Source organism: Musa acuminata, chromosome BXJ3-6, assembly GCF_036884655.1.
Source record: "Musa acuminata AAA Group cultivar baxijiao chromosome BXJ3-6, Cavendish_Baxijiao_AAA, whole genome shotgun sequence".
NCBI classification, from domain to species: domain Eukaryota; kingdom Viridiplantae; phylum Streptophyta; class Magnoliopsida; order Zingiberales; family Musaceae; genus Musa; species Musa acuminata.
In genome coordinates this window covers 38057746-38076593 of record NC_088354.1, presented here as the reverse complement: position 1 = coordinate 38076593, position 18848 = coordinate 38057746, and the positions used below count along the sequence as shown (strand labels likewise).

Here is an 18848-nt window from a genome sequence, read left to right as displayed (position 1 = left end):
TGTATCATAATTAAGTCTTAGACACTGAAGTAGGAGTGCATGACACCGTATTTTGTGTCTCATTAAAGTTTATTAGAGGGAGATTTATGCTGAGATCTTTCTTCCGAAGGATCGGTAAAAAAGATTATTAGAAGTTTCAGTAAAACAAGTGTTTTTTAAAACCTTCAAATTGCTAACATTGTGAAACGCAGGAAACAGTGTTTTCCAAAACACCAGTGCTTCTTGTACTCGCTGCACTTCACACCCGACTCACCAAACCCCGGAGACAGAGCGACTTATGTTGGCCCCACGCCGTCTTGCTAGTCGCTACGAGGGTAACTGTTGGGGTCGCAGAAGATAAGTAGAAAAGGTATCTCTTTCAAAAGGCTGTTCCCAGCATAGGTTTCGTCGCCCCGACCTCTCAAATTCCCCTAAATAACTTCCATGCCATGGGATTAAACGCGAGTTATTCCGATCGTTAGCCGTTCAATGTTGATCGAACGAACTAAACGCAAACGTACATATCCGCAATTTGCCTCCACAAGAAGCCTATTTATGGAATTACGGTTCGATTTCACCAAAGATTTAAATGATCAAGAACGGGAGCTTTCTTTCTTGTTCGATCAATTTCGGAGCTCAATCGGCGAAAATGTTTCAGAAATCGCTCGCCAGCCCTTTCGCCCCGCCGATTCCGATCGGTTCCCTCAAGCCTTGGTCGAAGAGCTCCCGGAATTTGAACGTCGTTGTTCGATCTGAAGCGGTGGATGCTTCGAACAGGGCGGATCCGAAACCTAATCCGGCGCCGTCGAAGCTGTTCGAATCGTCGTCGTCGGCGGCGGCAGGGCCGTACCCGGGCGGAATGGGGCTGCACACCGGCCGGGATCCGACGGTGAGGAAGCCCGAGTGGCTGCGGCAGAGGGCGCCGCATGGGGAGAAGTACGCGAGGCTGCAGGAGTCGCTTGCGGAGTTGAAGCTGAACACCGTCTGCGTGGAGGCGCAGTGCCCCAACATTGGAGAGGTCCAAGTTTTGACGTAAACTACGCGAATTAGTCTTTTCAAGCAATCAATAATTTCGTGCTTAGAAATTCAATCCGTGCATTTCGTGCTTAAATATGTTGAAATTGTTATTTCTAGGATCATTCAACCCTCGACTTGCATGAAGTAGTCAGATCTTTAAACTGCTAAAGACTGCCTGTAGTTGAAAAGTAGGGCTTCTAGATGACAGCATAATATGGCTTATTTAATGATCTTTTTGTCGTTAAATGTTCTTGGATGTAATTTATAGAAGTGGCTCCAAGGATATATCCTATTGTAATGCTACATTGGTAGTGCACTCTGTTCATATGTTATGTTGGAGACATATGTCTCTAGTATACTTGCACTGTGTACTACTTGACTCATCAAAGATTGGTGTTCTAACTGCAGTGTTGGAATGGAGGGGGAGGAGCAGGTGGCGAAGGGGATGGTATTGCGACTGCGACGATTATGCTTCTAGGGGATACCTGCACCCGTGGCTGTAGATTTTGTGCAGTGAAAACCAGCAGAAACCCGGCACCACCGGATCCTATGGAGCCGCAGAACACAGCTAAGGCAATTGCAAATTGGGGGTAGGCATTTTCTGTTTCTGTCAAAGTTGTAGGAAGTGCTTGATTGTGTCATCCTAGTGATACTTTTAGATCAAGATCTTGTTGCGAACTAGTATGCTTAGATCTCTTATAACTTACTTTGTGAATTGTCGAATTGTAGACATCGATTATTATGCACAAAGGCTCATGGACCTTCTATTTGTACATGTTTGGCAGGGTGGACTATGTTGTGCTTACAAGTGTAGATCGTGATGACCTACCTGATGGCGGAAGTGGCCATTTTGCTCAGACAGTCAAAGCTTTGAAGGTTCATGGTTTATCTTTTTGTTAAGCTTTTGTAGTTTCTTTATATTCAGCTTTATTTACTGATAAGTTTGTTATACCTGTACCTTTGATTATGGACGCCAATGAGGTAAATCCTTTTTTCTTTTATTCATTACAAACTCACTAGGTTATGACATCGTTTGTGTTGCAGAAGCTTAAACCCGATATTTTGGTCGAATGTCTAACTTCTGATTTTCGAGGAGATCTTGAGGCTGTCTCACTGTTGGCAGATTCTGGCCTAGACGTATTTGCCCACAACATTGAGACCGTGAGGCGGTTGCAAAGAATTGTTAGAGATCCTCGGGCAGGGTAAGAAGCATATTGAGAGTCATCTATTCGACACTGAAGTTCAATTTTTCCTTCTTATATTGTGCAATGAATAGCTCAAAAGTTAACCCCATAGGTAATAAAGCTCTTCCAATCTCACTTTACAACATCCCTAAGCACAACCAAAGCAAAATTACAAATTACAACAGTACTTCTTTATGATATTTGAAATAACCTACTCTTTCAATGAGAAGCTTTTCCCAGCACTAGTATCCATTCAAGGCATACTAATTTGAAGGAGAAACAGTCCACAGTTTTGTCGCATGTGTGAATACATGCATGTTCTGATCGCATTAGCTTTTTTCTGTTTGGCAGGTACGATCAGAGTTTAAATGTCCTGAAGCATGCAAAGCTATGCAAGGATGGGATGGTTACAAAGTCTTCTATCATGCTAGGGCTTGGAGAGTCAGATGAGGAGGTAAAGGAAGCAATGGCTGATTTAAGGGCCATTGGTGTTGATATTCTTACATTGGGGCAGTACTTGCAGGTTAGACAGCAATAGCATTTTGGATTTTTTTTTTCTTTTTTGTTGACATTTATGGTTCTGAGATTTTTCACAGCCGACACCACTACACCTAACGGTCAAAGAGTATGTGACGCCTGAGAAGTTTGCCTTCTGGAAAGAATATGGAGAATCTGCTGGTTTCCGCTATGTTGCTAGTGGACCACTGGTAATTATGTTTGGTCTTGTCTCTCAACGAGGACGTTTAGTGTGATTTGGGAATTTATGTTGCACTTAGTAGATGAGCAATGTAGATTCCTGCTTTTCTTTGATTCTTTGATGACATCATATTATGCTGGTTTAGTTTAGCCTAAAAGTTTCATCTTGTGACACTAACTAAAAACAGATGTTCACCGTTCGAGAACACTCGCAGGTGCCGTGCCTGGTAAAATCCTCGAGTAATCATGCATTGATTTATGATGTCGACCACATATGATGTTATAAGTTCTTTCATGAGTACAAGGATCACATTGTTTAACATAAAATACACCAGATTCAAATCCTTTGTTTTCTCCTCTTCTACCAACTCAGATAAGATGGCATTCAGACCCCCTTATAATTGGAATGCAAATCCAGATAATTCTTTAACTCAGCACACTGAGTTAGTTTATGTGCTCTTATAGGTTGATTGTGGAATCATTCTACTAGACTCTGGTGTTGTAATAAACCGTCTCTTGTAAAGCAGTGTACTATCTTTTTCTTGGTAATTCACACTCCTTTTTGTGTTTGATGGTATTTTAGGTTCGGTCTTCCTACAGAGCAGGGGAGCTATACGTTCAGAAATTGCTGAGAGGAGATTCTACATTGGCCAGTAGAACTTAGTCAACACAAATGATCGAGAGATTTTGAGCTATTCAGCCTCTTATCTTTGAATGATTAATGTAAAATTTTGTTCTTGTTTGTAGACTTAATAGTTGATGCTGGGCAAGTATAGTTGTTAGTTCTAATTGTGTCTGTGTGGTTTCAATTTTTTGACTGTGATGACAATTTATTTCAAAAGTAAAATAACTACAGTTATTTCATACTAATTATGGAGGAGTTATTTGACCTATTGTTTTAACTGGCAGTTTAGTTAGAAACTTTCAAGTTTATTTATAAACAATAATCCTTGTGAACAAGATTCGCAATACTGTACTGTACCGATATTTCGATCTGGGCTCGGTATCGGTACGATGTACCGAGCGGTACATCCAGGTGTACCGAGCACTATAGCACTGCTATAGTACGGACTAGTACCGAGTGATTCACGTACCGTTGGCCTGTCAGATCGGTACGTTCGTACCGGACAGTACGATTCGGTATGGCAGACACCGAATTTATCGGTACGGTACATTAGAAAAAAAATTGATACCAAGACATTGATACCAAGACATTGGAAAAAAATCATCTAAAATGACAATTGAATTTAAAGCATAGAATATAGTTCCACTTTAATAAAAAAAATCTGGTGTTTATTACATCACATTCATCAACAAATGGGAACAAATGAAAGGAACATAAAAAAAATGTGGCTCTAATAAAATCATGACTCAGTACACCAAACAATTGGAAAGAAACCAATAACATGAGTTTCCTTTTGCGTTTTTTGATAGATCTCATCAAGAAAAGACATCACAGACAAAGGCCCTCACTTCAAGAAAAATAATTATAAAGACAAAAAAGCCTCCGAGTACTTCTATTGCAAAATTCCATTACATGCGCAGCTTTGTCTATAATACCCATAGACGTACCTAAATAGCAAACTTGTGTAGAACCAAATCAAATAGGGGAACGTATAGAGGGTGGTGTTCCATCGATCCTGTCTGCATGCAACTGACAGCAAATATCAGTTCTAGTGCAAAACACTTTCTATATGTGTAGAAAGCAAATGCTTGAATCCAGTGTTGATTACAAGCAAAGACTCAACAGGCCAGTAGAAATTATCTACCTGGTTTCCCACTTGTTTAAGAGAGTATGAGAAGTCTGTAACTTTGAGAACTAATTTCAGCAATCTGCAGTGACATACAGTATAACTGAAGCTTTATGTCATATATAAGCATGGAGGCAAGAGAGACGGCTCAAGGATTCCCATACCTAACAAAATACAGAAAATATAGTGTTGCGTTGTCTGTGATAATACTGAACAAGGGATTCTGCAGAGTGGTCTTTGAGTAGTTTAGATAATCCAGAATCAGTAATCATCAAGAAAGCCTACTACTTTATCCATTGCATTCCTGAACAGAACAACCCTCTCATCAGTAATCAGTAGGTCTTCATCTAACTTGCCTCCACAGACTGTACTGTTACAGTTAGCAAGCACTTTTGAATAATTATCATCACCAGCACCACACACAGCTCTTACCTTAAATGAATCCTCAGCAGTTCGTGTGTCCTCTTCAGTAACTACAAGAGATGCTATGCCATTTTTGAATAATTAATTTAGCCAAACTACAAGAGATGCTATATCAGTAAGCCGAACGTTTAATAAAGATTTGATCCTCCTCACCTTCAGGTTTTCTTACTTAGGTCACTAATGCTCTCCGTAGCATGAGTATTAGCCTCTGTACTTGGTGATAAATGTACATCAGAAGGAACAGGTTCAGTAGAAGCATTGACCATGCCAAGTGCTGTAAGATTTTCCTCAAGAGATCTTTCTGCTTCAGCTTTAGACATCTGCGGCTAATTATCACTGTAAATTTCCAAAAATAAATTAGTAGGCAGTACGCACAATTACAAATAACATAACAATATAGCAGAATCCTGAGTCTCTTACTCCATAAGCCTTGAATCTTTCTTCCTTATTCCTTCTATATAATCATTCTCAGAATTATACAAAATCACAGGGGTAGAGAAATAATCAGCATTAACTACTTCAGCTGAATAATTCAGTGTGCCATCTGCTACAGAATTTTCATGAAATGAGCTTCTGGATCTAACCCCTGGCCTTTTAATGTATTAACTCTGCAGCATCGACAGAGTGACATATTAATAAGGAGCAAAATGTTAGAGAATAACATGCCAAGAATAATTAGTCAGTAGAACCTTGCTATATTCCTTTGCCTTCTGAAGTTCCTAGCGGAAGTGTTATTCATATATAAGGCAAGGGGTGAATCATCAGAAGCTATATCAACTGAAAATTTTGCTAGGCCATCTGCTGTTGAATTCTCCTCAATAGGAAATCTGGACTTGATCCACATGTTCTGTTCATTTTTACTGTGAAAAAAGACCGTTTAACAGATACAGTCAGCATACGTTTAAAGATGATACATTCCACTCTGCTACCCCAATGCTCAGTATGTCGATCCACATCACCTCAACCTTTTATCAATTGCCTTGCTGATGTTCATACTTTCTGTAGCTTTCGAATTTATAGCAACTACAAGTGACATATCTGCTGGAGCTACAACAGATGGTGTGTTTGTCATGCAATCCTTTGTTGAATTCTCCTTAAGATGTATTCTGGATTTAACTCTTGGATTTCTTGGTCTATCATCCCTGAAATATTGATAAAGAAACAAAAGACAAATAAAAATTATAAGGATATAGAATAATTTGAATACGAAAGCACAATCTTATATAAAATATGATCATAAAATCTAGTGTCTTAATCATACCTCAATCTTTTATTCCCTGACCTGCTAATGCCCAGACTACTGGTAGGATTCGATTCTATGCTTGGTGGAAGAGCCAGGTCATCAGTGCAACAATTTGTCTCCTGATCCTCCATTGAAACTCTTCTGGGCTTCTTTCTGGACTTATTTGGTTGATTCTCACTGTCCAGTTGGTCATAAAAGAAAACTAAATATTAAAATAATAACCTAATCAGATCATAATATTTTCAAGGTGTATATATGCAAACTCTTCAAGGCTTAATAAACATATATAATTAAGAACTAAGAACAAGGGAATGAAGACAGAATAACCCAAAGAAAACCAATGTATGTCCAAAGAACAGTACCTTTGCCTTTTCTTCCTAACTTTTGCACCACCAATTTTGTCAAACATAGTATTAGAATTAATGAGTGGTGTAAAGTCATTTGGACCTATTGCTGGTCGCTCACTTTCTCGGTCTACAAAGTTAGATATAAGTGCAGTCTTCTTTATCTGTGCTGCAGCTTGAAGCGAAATCAATTCTCCTGGAAGCAGAATCTTCCATCGTCTGTATACCCAGAATTTAAAGTATTATCTTTGAGTCACAAGAAAATCAGGTACTATAGAATCACAAGAAGCCATGAGTCAGAAGACTCAGAACATAAAACATCATTTCAAGCAACAGAGGTCTTTGAAGGTGAAATAGTAGGAATGCATCATGATCATACCTCCTACATTGGTTATCAGTACGTGGAGGTATGCAGGCAGCAATTTTCGACCAACAATTTCCATGCATCGCTCTTGCATCCAACAGCTTGGCATCCTCTTCTGCAGTCCACGGTTTTAAATTTAGGGTTGGATCCAAACAGTTATGCCACCTGTCACCAGAGAGAGCAACTTGGAATCAAACAGACATTATAAATTAGTCTTATCTGGAGGTAAAGAAAATTATGCTGCTACCTTTCTCGACACTGAACTTGTGTGCGACCAGGGGCAAACCAAGCTATCTTGTTCCAGTTTTTGGCCCCAAAAAGCATCACTGCTACTTTCAGCCGTTTATCTTCGTCCACAGACCATCTTCCCACTTTCTTCCTCTCAGGGTTAAGAGTTTTGTTCCACCTGAAACAGAGAGGTCATAGGTTTCATGTTACGGGAAGGATATACTAGACTCAATGTTCACAATTTCATATACCGGAACTATACGAGTCAGGGTTCAGACTAGTTCTACAATGGTCCATACCAGTGTACGAAGTGTTAGTATGCCGGTATATACCGAGTTTCAGAAAAAAACCTTGGAAAACTGAAAAAACAAAAGGCAAAATATCCAGTACAGGGCCTGTACCATCCTGTACTGGGCAGTACAAGCCCTATACTGGGCATACTGCATGGCACTGGTCCTGTACTAGATGGTACAAGCCATGCATTGGGTGTACCATCCGGTTTACCCTGGTCTCCATACTGGTAGGCTGTCAGACCAGTAAATACTATACGTACCATACTGTATCAGGCAGTCTTACAAACCTTGATTACACCAACTACAATCTGTATGACCGTCCAGTCCACAAATGAATATATAACAATTCCTAGAAAATAACATATCCAAGAAGTGTCACTGGAAACATAACCCCTGAATTCAAATAGCTATCACCCTTCATAAATCTCAATGTCCAAAAAGGAAGTATATAACCAATTAATGGTAATCCAACTAGTTAGCATATCATACTACTAGAAAGTTGCATCCATTAGCAGTTCCCAGGCTGTCACTACTGCATTTGCTAGAAAATCATATATTTACTTATGCCAGTTGTGTCATCAAAAACCCATAACAAAGCATTAATGCCAAATGGCAAATACTATCACAATTAAACAACTGCGTGAAGTTCGACAAGGCTATATAAAAACTCTTTGAGTGTACTATCATCAATTGGAAAACAAAAGCCTTTTTTATTGCATATGCATAGCATGGTTCCTAGGATGGTGTACTAACAAATAGTAGTACCTTATTTATGCCAATATTTTGTACAATTAACATAAAAGAACTGCAGCTCATCTGATACATGATAGATCAATTTCTTCAACTTAGTTATTCTATAGTATTGAGTTACAATCCAATCAGGAGAACTAAGACCTTAATCCTGTCACTTCAAAATCAATCATGGAGGCTACAAAGTTGAAGATCATTCAAAATTATCTACCATGTAAAAACAAGTGATAATTTAAAAAAATAAAGATTTAGATAAAATTTGTGTGCCCAACAAACTAAAACAAAATGAATGCAATAAAAAGCATTTATGCATAGAAGTACCAACCAAACTACTTCAACAATCATCAAAACGCTTGACACTGATAGACACTGTTGTATGACTACATACAAGAAGTTTACTTGATCTGATACTTTTATATTATTGATCAAATCAAAACATATTCTATGTCATTGATATTGCTGAATTTTTTATCCATTTGATATGCATAGATAAGAATGTTTTGCAAGTATAATTTTTCATTTGTGGACTTAGGAACCTAGGCTGCTCCTTTGTCTGTACCTAGATACAACTGTCCGTTGGTCATTGTTCTTCCAACAAATTAACTAATTAATCCGAGAAATCAACAAAGAAAGCACTTAGAAATGACTTACCTATTAGAACACTGAGGACCTACACGGCCTTCTAGACAAGAAGCGACCATCTGCCAGTTATCGCCATAGTACTCCACAGCCACACGAAGCTTTGCATCTTCATCTTCTGTCCAGTCCTTATTCAGAATATGAGGATTAAGGCTCCGTTGGTAACGTACTAAGCATTGGAATGGTGTTCTATGTGTACCCAATGTGATTGAAATATCTATCCAATTGTAAATGCCCCTTTCTTGAACGATAAACAAAAGCTTCTTATCCTCCATTACTGTCCAAGGACTGTGATTAATCATGGAATCTTCACAGTTCAACCACCTGAAGAAAAGATAAAATAAAGATTAGATGTGCCTTCAACTGTGAAAATGATGAGGCAGAGAAATAAAATCGGCACAACCATGCAAAAAACCATCTGCATAATAAAATACATATTAGAGCGGTGGTTTTGTTACAGACCAAAGAAATTCATATTCAAATGTGACATACAAAGAAGTCTAATGAAACATTTATCGGCTCTTCATGAGATCTTCACAGTTCAACCACCTGAAGAAAACATGAAATGAATGCAAAGATTAAAAGTGCCGTCACCCTTGAGAATGATGAGGCAATTTGGAGAAATAAAATTAGCATACCCACTAAAAAAATATCTGCATAATAAGACACATTAGAATAGTAAACTAGTTACAGATCAAAGAAATAAATATTCAAATGCAACATACAAAGAAGTCTAACTAAACAATTATTGGCTCAATTTACCTGCATGTAGCAACCATCCAAACTCCTAAATACAGCTTCTTAGCAAGACTGACACAGTGTGGAAGTTTACAGTGCCAAATTCTAAGAAAGGAAGCAAAATTATACAGGCTGGCTAGGATCAAAGCGATACACATGCCTCTAACTTTCATAGAGATTGGCTACATACTAATAATCACTTAACTAATTTATAACTACACTAGTGAACAATGTTGTCATAATTAAAAGCTAATACCACAAGCATCAGTACTTAATGACTTGTCTATCTTAGTGGATAAACATTGCTGCAAAGGAAAGGGCTTTAGAAAAGCTGTACATCAATCTTATTGTCAAACAATGTACTGGACAAAGTCACACGGTACTTATTCATGCATCAGACCTTCCTCATCAGATTTCAAGATCAGGCGAGACATACTCCAGTGCATAACACTTAGACATGCATATGCAGGAGAGAACACAACTATGAAGTAAAAAACCTTTAAACAATTAGGCTTCTCCACCAACCTTAAGTAATAAGTAATTGATATTCCCGTCGCTCTCACATTGAGTCAGTTCCAATATGGAACAGTCTATTTGGATCCAGATCAACCACTCATAAAGAAAATCCTAATTCCTCAGGCAAAATATCAAATAGTTGGGAAATGACCAATATTGATCAAAAAGAGTTGCAAGAATTAGCTGATTTTAGATAATAAGGCGATTCCAGCGATCCAGATTAGATTCCAGCCAATTCCGGCATAGATTCTTTATCATCCAACATAGTGTTATTGTAGCCATCCATTGAATTAAGAAATAGAGAATAAAATGGGAAAGAAGATAAATGAGAGAAGAAGTGGAAGGGGAAAGAGAAAGAAAGAGGAGGTGGACATGGGTGATCGAAGGAGGAAGGGGTGACTGGAAGAGGGGATTAGCTGAGGATTTACTTTGTTGCTCACCTTGTTGTTCAAACTACTTTATGTTTGCTCGCAACTACATGCTGCCTGCTTGCTGCCAATGCCACCCATTCATTACCCTTCTTGCTTTGGGCTTAAGGAGCAACCTAAAGCTTGTGGATTTTTTCTTATCATTTTTTATATGAAAACTGCTACATACTTTATAATTATATAAAAGGTTTCAAATTTTGGTCTGATACCAATCTCAACAACTAGTTGAACTTGTAAATTAATGCAGGTCATTGAATTTCGTATTGTTACTCAGACTCTAATGGTGGAATGTATCGGGAGAAGGAAATTGGAGAATGGCAAAATCAACTACGGTAAGTATTTCCAGGTTAGATTGTCCGATAAATTGTCAAAAGCCTGTCTTGTCATAGCCTATATCAGGACATATTTGAACGGATTGTAAAGAAAAGCAACATTTGAAGGTACAAGGCTAAACAATGCAAGTAAATTGAACCATTAATAAGCAAATAATATATGACAGATAAGCATTAGAATGTATAAACGATGCTAATATACTGAAATATAGAATACCTCATTTTAAGTAAAATTATACCTTGCTTCACATTCTGCACCAGCACGGCCCATGGCATACATTGAAGCCAACCTATTCCAATTTACTAATGGTATGAAAGATCTAATTTTTTCAGGTGTGAACTCAGGATCACTGAGTGTTATTGCAGACATTAAATTTGAATCTGTGATGCCCTCTGCGTCACTGCATGTGAGATAAAAATGATTAGAAAAAGTTCAAATGCCTCAAAATCAATGTTAAAGAAAATTTTTCCAGTAACCTCAACCCGCAGAATACTTTGGTTGAAAGCCTTCGTGTAGATTTAAGGTCATCAGAGCAAATACAGAAAATAAACTAGGAAGAAAGGCAACCTCAAAGTAAATACATACCTTTCCATATTCATTGAGTTCAAAATCAGCATCTCTTGGTACTGTTGCTTTATTCCCTTCACAAGATTCTCTTTCTCGATGTTTGACCATGGCTGCTTACTAAGTGAGATGGGAAATCTTTTAAGTACCATTTTATACTTTGAAACATGGGAGTTCTCATTTGGACCAATATATGAGGCAGGAACCTTCTTCAAAGTCGTCTGCATCCAGACATACTTGTCAGCCAATGTAAATTTATTTCTAAAACAAACAACTAAAGGCAATAACAGTTTAAAAGAAGAAAACAAGTAGCAACTAGAGAAAGAAAGAACTGATAGCATGTCTGACGCCATCCATGAGGATTCAACAACTATATGTTAGTGTAATAAAAAACATGATGGTAATAAAATTGTATATAAGAAATTTATTAGTAGCACCCAGCACCACATCTTTATGGAAGTTGTAATAATTATGTTCATAAATACAGAATCAATAAAAAGACAACTAAGATAGATGCAAGATAATCAATGACAATATAATCTAGTTATGTCTAGTCTGCTTAAGACTTCCAAGTGGTGCTTCATATATTTACAACACCATACAAAAAAAATAATTATAATCATTGTGTTCCTTGGATTGTCTTTTTTTTTTTACAAAGACAAGCTTATTCATTACTGAATTATTTCACTGTACAAAGGATGCATCATCTAGTCCTTGATGATAAAGAGGGAAGCCTACTGGCATACAGTACAAGAAGAATCACAATAATTGATCCTCAAAACTTATCATAGTTAAACCAAACAAATGCACCGTAAATCCTACCAGTACCTAGTTTAAACAATGTCTTTGCCAAACTTCTCCCATTATGTAAATTCTGAACCCAAACAAATTATGAATAGACAGCACAACAGTCATATAAAATTCCAACAGGAAGAAAAAAAAATTCTAATTCACTGGTGACCTTATCAGTCTTATTAACCAACAATGCCTAGTGGTCAATCAGAAGGATAATCCATGGTGGCAAAGTTGCTCACTGTAAGACTGCAGTTGAGGTTAGAGATTGAAGTAGGACAAGTTCATTATGTGCATATAAATTATCTTTTTTTAATTTGAGAATAGAGAAAGAATAATAAAAAAGATAATAGACAAAACTATCAGACTCTGGCTCAATGAAAAACTCTCAGGAATGAAATCATACCTCTAAACATCTCACATGTAATCAGTGGAATCACACCTTCAGGAATAAAGATGTGGCTTCACACCACTTGCACATACTTAATGTGGAAAAAATAATTATTCATTCATATTCATTTATTCATAAAGCAATTACAATCCCTTTACCCTTTCTATAGGCTCCCCAATTACAAGAAAATAAGAATACAAAATTTAAAAAAATGAATATAAATCAACTACTTTATCCTTCTTCGCAGAAAATAATTTTATAGATTTGATCAGTGGTTTAAATAGGCGCCCTGGTGCTCGGGTGAGGCAAGGCGAAGCCCGAGCACCTCAATGGTGGACCAGGTAGCGCGCTTCAATGAGGTACCACCTGGGCACTCACCTAAACCCAGGCGCTTCGGGCAAGCGCTTGATTCAAATGAAGTAGTAGCTAGTTGGTTCGATTGAACCAACTAGCTTCTTACTTGCAAAAGCCATCCCTCGCACCCTCGCGTGACCTCGAGACATCAACCCTAGTGCAGCTTTTGCCTTTGCTACCAATGCTTTCTGCCATTGCCTTCACCACAGACGTAGCAGGCCGAGGCTTCCTCTGTCGTCGACGAACGTGTTCGACAGCCTAACCTTTGTCCGCAGCTTCCTTCCTCGTCGTTGCTTCCGTGTGCAACTCCTTCCACCGTCGAGGGAGAGGACTACAGTTTCCTTCGCCACTAACGGACACCTCTGAAGTTTCCTTCGCCCATGTCGTTGCCATCCGCAGCTTTCACTACTGTTGTTGTTGCCATCCACAGCTTTCTCCGTCGCCATCGTTGTCGTCTAAAAGTTCAACTGTCGATAACTTTTTCTCTCCCTCTTAAAGGCTATTTTTCTCTCCCTCCTAATAATATTTATCAATTATATTATATATTTTTATATTTTAATATTTTAGAGCGTCTCGCTTCACTTTGGCAAGCACCTAACACCTCGAGCATTTTGGGATCTTGGCATTTTTTGATGCCTAGCGCTTTTTAAATCACTGGATTTAATAAGTGAAAAAGTTACCTTTTTTAATGATATATCTAGATGATAGACTTCCATCCTCATCAAACGATCAAACTTCCTTGCAAAGATAACATCTTCAATCAAGATTTTTAATCTTCAATTAAAATCAAAAGTTGATCACTATTCCATTTTCTACTCACTTTATTTTTCTTATTCTTGAGCAATTTAAAAAACTAAAATAGAAACATTAAGATATTGTCATGTGGCAACTTATTATATTAAATGTCCTCTTAGTCACTTTATATTGGTTTGAGGGTAAGCCCAAATCATTGAACTAAAATCTAACAAGCAGATATTAAATCATCAGTGCTCAGCCCCACATTTCACTTAGGTCCAGTTAAATCCCATTAGATGAGATTTAATGTTTCAGAAAATGCTGTAAATATATATAATATAAATATCTGTTAGAACAAACCCAAGTCGGGCCAAACCTGACGATCATGGGCTTGTTTGCACTCAGCTCATTAATCATACATACATATAATTCAACTTCAGATTTGGCTCTTTATTGTTGTGAACTGGCCGAGCCTGAGCTGGGCCTAAGCTTGAAAACATGCTATTTATGAAAGCAATTTTTTTTTCCTAGCACTGCATACATACAGGCAGTAGGTGTACAGAAAGGCCCCCATATATAATCTATGAGCATGTAAAGGCTATAGTTACATGTTACAGAAATACAATCAAGGGATGTATACCAAACATGTATTTCAAAATGTAGAACTGCCAGATTAGATCTCTACCTTTGATGACTTTTCAGATGTGGACCTCTTCAAAGATATTAACGTGATACGAGGATCCTTCTTTTGATATAAAATATTTGCCACTTTCCTTTTACAGGCAACTTGAAAGTCCATAAGACATTTAATACGTTCCTTCAGTTCTTTATTCTTCTCAATCTTTGCTTCAATTTCTAGTAGCTTCCTCCTAATGAACTTCTGACATGATCTGTTCTTCTTAAGAGCATTAACAAAATTGTGAGCAGACTTGGGAAACTTAGAAGATGTCAAATCCTTAACATTTGAACTCCATGCTTCATGCTCTGGAAAGTGTGGTTCAGTGTGACTGTAGCCATGCTCTTTGCTCAATTCTGTAGATCTATTAGGTGTTTCTGGCCCACATACATCATCATTGACAACCATCTCAGGTTCTTCTAGAATTTTCTCAGGTTTCTCTCTCAGAGGATCTGCAGGAAATTTGTAACAGAGAGAGAACATGAGTGACATATGTAATAAGAATATAACTAAAAATATCAACTCTAACAACCATAAAGCAGAAAAACAAGTATAAAATTAAGAGAGATAAGGAGAGAATAAGAATAAAAGAGAAAAAAAAAAGACAATGAAAAGGATCAATGAGAAAGGATTTTTTTTCATGTAGGTTGGGTGCTCCAGTTTTGCATTCGGTCTAACAAAACATGTAATTTAGTAGTAATGAAGAAATGTGATAGAGAACCATCTAGCCTTAGAAAGGATTTCATAAAAGTTTATTCTAAGAAAAAAATCAATAAAAAATTCATCTATTAGTTGGCCTAGAAATTCTAAGAGTTGTGTTGAAAATTGTAAAGTCTTTTGATCGGACTCCTTTTGTATTAAGTGTACTATTGTATTAAGTGTACTCATTTACTATTTAGGTATCCTAGAAGTCACATTTTGGATTTCTAAAAGACATATAGATTCCTTAGGAGATTAATATTGGGAATCATTGTCTTTGTTAATTGTACCAAACCTCCTAAACCCCTATAAATAGTGGAGCTTGTTAATAGATCAAACACTTCAGATTGGAATGACAAGAATTATATCTTCTCTAGTCTCTTACTTTCCTCTCGTATCTCACACTTCTCCTTCTTTCTCTTCCCCTTTCTCTACTTCCCTACTCTATTATTCTACATCAGTTTGGTATCAGAGCCCATTAAGAGCCATTAAGAAACTTGCCCTATACCCCATTGGGTTCTAACTAGCAATGAAAGCTTTGATCACTCAAGGATCCTTACACCTCTAACGTCAACCCCTTACGTGTGGAGTTGGACTTTAGGGCGATTGTCCCTACAAAATTAGTGGACCACATAGCTCTTAGTGCTGGGTAAATTTTTTGAAAACTTTATTAATATTTTTTATCGAAAATAAAATTCATATATTTCATTAGATCGTGGTTCTCTTTTTTCTCTTTTTTTTCCCTATTTATCACCCTCTCTCTCCCCATCTCTCTCTCCCCATTAGCTACAACTATAGTACCACTAGAATTTGAACCCTTGAAAGTTGTCTAAAAATAAAAAATAAAACAAAACAAAAAGTGAGGAAAAAAAGTGAGAACCATTTGAATATTACATTTCCACCTTGTGCATTGCAACAATTAACAACCTGATTGACATTGAACGTGTATTATTTGCAAAAATAAAACTAGTAGAGCCCGCTAGGAAATATTGACAATATGTCCAATGTAGTCTTGAACACCGTCGAGAGCCTCCCATCACTCAATAGAAAGTCATGAATAAAAACTTAAAAAAATATATATTTACCAACCTACTTTTGAAGCCAATTGGTTAACAATTGTTAAATCTTAAATAATTGAATTCTAATGTGGTAGAGTATTTGACCCAATTTGAGGAACTTTACTTAAGTGTGAAATAAAAGAAGAACAAATCATCACTGTTCGAAGATTTATTAATGGGTTGAGGTTTGAGATCCAACGGGAAGTCTCCCTTAGTTTCCCCGACACCATGGAGGAAGCTTCCCGACGAGCCCTTGAGATTGAGAAGTATATCAAACTTTATCCAATTCGTCGAGTATCATCTCAGTCTCTTGACAACAGAACTAGTACCCAATCTACACCATGTAGTGGCTTTGTCAAGTAAAAAAATCCCACAACTAGCAACAATCCTGACCCAACCATGAATTGTCCAACTCATTCAAGTATTGATTCTTAAACTAGTTCATCTTCAATCTAATGTCATTATTGCCATAATAAAGGTCACATTGCCTCTCGTTATCCTCAACGTACCCTTATCTTAAAATAAGAATCACAGGATCAAATCGAAAAAGTAGACTAAGTAGTTGAACCCAAAGCCTACTCAGGTGATGAAAACGAACTAGAAATTAAGGATGCTCATGTTAATGTTGTCCACATTATTCTCTCTACTACTAGTGATTGCAATAAATGGGAGAGGACATGTATCTTACATACTTTCATCCGAAGTGGGGAAAGAACTTGCAAATTAGTTATAGATGGGGGGTAGCATCAAGGTATATAGTTTCGAATAATACTGTCCGGTACGAGCGGTACGTACCAGTCCGACAGTAAACCGATACGCGGATCGCTCGCTACCGAACAGTATTTTTTATTTTTATATATATATATATATATATATATATATATATATATATATATATATATATATATATATATATGCACACCATCGCCCCGCCTAGGTCGACGACGTCGCACATTTTTTTAAAAAAATTATATATAAATAAATAAATAAATATATATATATATATATATATATATATATATATATATATATATATATATATATATATATATCGAACGATATACCGCTCGGTATACAATACCGTACCATACCGAGAGAAGATCGAAACTCCGGTACGGTACGATATTTCAAACCTTGGGTAGCACTATGAACGTAGTCTCAAAATCTGCTATCAAAAGACTACTACCTTCCGACCTCATTAAAAGTAGCTTGGGTTAACGAAACCACTTTACTCATGATCGAAAGATGCCTAGTACCAATCTAAATGGGCGATTACCAAGATGAAATTTACTGTGACAACCTACCGATAGATATTGCCCACATTCTTTTAGGTCGACCTTGGTTGTATGACCTTCATGTTACCAATCATAGAAGAAAAAACACCTATGGCTTTTGATACATTTGAGCCAGTTATTTTGTGGATAAAAGCCAGATCTGAAGGTCAAATGGCCAAAGTTCTAAATTTGAAGCACTAAAAGTCTAATAGATCTTTTTCAAAGACAACTTCCAATGATCATATCAGATTTTACCAACCTAGACATTTTCAAAAGATCTGTCCAATAATCAGTGAAATATTGATTCAAACAGACAGTTGTCGTCCAGCAAATTCAACTTGCAATCAGATGAATCCACCCTAATCTGATCCATCAGTTTACACCACTAATAGGAGGTAATCATTTCTTGACAATTAGAAATGTGGTAGGAGTCGTAAGTTAGTATCTACTAATCTCATAATAGATGTGCTTAGTCTGGTTGGTCAGAGTCCCATTAAAATTAACAAAAGAATGCTTGTAGCAGTTCGTTTGATTTTCAGACTGAAATTATTCATTTGGTAAGGTGCATCGCAATCTCTGTTCTTCTTGATATATAGCCAACATACAAAGTAAACCATAGCCTCAGGCAAACGCAAAAATGAATTAATTTTTAAAAAAAATTACCAAGTAATCATAATATAAACAAGGGCGGCGACGCCACATTGCATATTCACCGACAAGAAGATCTAAAACAAGTAATCCAGCCACAGATTCGAAAGGGCGGTGACTCTTACCGCTATTGTACTGAGTAAATCTCCGCTGGATGGCTCGAAGGGTTTCGAAATCATCCTCATCATCAAGATCCATCGGCGCGAGAACAGACAGGGGCTTGACCAAGGAAAAGGAATCGACGGCTAGGGAGGGCGAAGAGAACCGTTCCTGCAGACGACGAAGGAGGCCTGCATCGTCGCTTCCGGAATCAGAGTCAGAATCCAAGTAGGCACCACCTACGTCGGCGGGGTCGGCGCCAGTGAGCGCGCAGGCTCGCCGCAGGGCCTCCATATCCGCGTCGAAGGCATCGCCGCCATCGCTCCCAGAGGAGGAAGAGGACGCCATAAAGAGGAGTAGCACGCCGGCAGGCGATCGGAAGAATAGTAATTAGGGTTAGGGTTACGATTCAAGAAACCGAGGGCGAGGAGCTCCGGTGGAGCGACCAACGATCGCAACGGGAGGCGCCGACTCATGTGAGGGAGGCGGGGCATTTAAAAGGCTTTTGTGGCAACGAGGGTTGGGAATGTAGATTCGGTTCGATCACGGCCAGCAGACTCCTTCTATGGCTATTTATCGAGCCCAAATCCGGACTATTGGATTAGGCCTAAATTTGGGCCATTAATAGAAGC

The 18848-nt window shown here is 37.8% G+C and overlaps 2 protein-coding genes across 5 annotated transcripts; one reads left to right on the top strand and one right to left on the bottom strand.

Moving 5' to 3' along the window:
• The first annotated feature begins 582 nt into the window (after positions 1-582).
• Positions 583-3746, top strand: LOC135641680 (lipoyl synthase 1, chloroplastic-like). The gene is made up of 7 exons (XM_065157295.1): positions 583-997; positions 1405-1586; positions 1782-1872; positions 2041-2198; positions 2532-2703; positions 2777-2887; positions 3460-3746. The coding sequence occupies exons 1-7, from the start codon at positions 629-631 to the stop codon at positions 3538-3540; spliced, it is 1164 nt and encodes a 387-aa protein (XP_065013367.1). The 5' UTR covers positions 583-628; the 3' UTR covers positions 3541-3746.
• Positions 3747-4140: 394 nt separating this feature from the next.
• Positions 4141-18730, bottom strand: LOC103989572 (uncharacterized). Of its 4 annotated transcripts, none has more exons than XM_065155779.1 (17): positions 18243-18730; positions 14448-14890; positions 11512-11711; positions 11165-11326; positions 8924-9235; positions 7249-7407; positions 7017-7166; positions 6656-6856; positions 6312-6470; positions 6016-6192; positions 5740-5910; positions 5471-5658; positions 5204-5386; positions 5060-5112; positions 4792-4931; positions 4646-4709; positions 4142-4530 (listed from the first exon to the last, which is right to left on the bottom strand). In XM_065155779.1, the coding sequence occupies exons 1-12, from the start codon at positions 18562-18564 to the stop codon at positions 5598-5600; spliced, it is 2517 nt and encodes an 838-aa protein (XP_065011851.1). In that variant the 5' UTR covers positions 18565-18730; the 3' UTR covers positions 4142-4530; positions 4646-4709; positions 4792-4931; positions 5060-5112; positions 5204-5386; positions 5471-5597. The 4 variants fall into 4 exon arrangements, with proteins under 4 accessions (XP_065011855.1, XP_065011853.1, XP_065011851.1 ...); XM_065155780.1 differs by having other exon boundaries at positions 4142-4520; XM_065155783.1 differs by having other exon boundaries at positions 4141-4709; positions 5060-5100.
• Between the last annotated feature and the right edge of the window lie 118 nt (positions 18731-18848).

Coding starts and splice junctions, on each gene's coding strand:
- LOC135641680 (XM_065157295.1), top strand. CDS start 629: ATGTTTCAGAAATCGCTCGCCAGCCCTTTCGCCCCGCCGATTCCGATC. Junction 2,199..2,531: donor GTTAGAGATCCTCGGGCAGG/GTAAGAAGCATA, acceptor TCTGTTTGGCAG/GTACGATCAGAGTTTAAATG. Junction 2,704..2,776: donor CATTGGGGCAGTACTTGCAG/GTTAGACAGCAA, acceptor GATTTTTCACAG/CCGACACCACTACACCTAAC.
- LOC103989572 (XM_065155781.1), bottom strand. CDS start 18,564: ATGGCGTCCTCTTCCTCCTCTGGGAGCGATGGCGGCGATGCCTTCGAC. Junction 11,712..14,447: donor CATCTGAAAAGTCATCAAAG/GTAGAGATCTAA, acceptor GTCTGGATGCAG/ACGACTTTGAAGAAGGTTCC. Junction 5,659..5,739: donor AGGCAAAGGAATATAGCAAG/GTTCTACTGACT, acceptor TCGATGCTGCAG/AGTTAATACATTAAAAGGCC.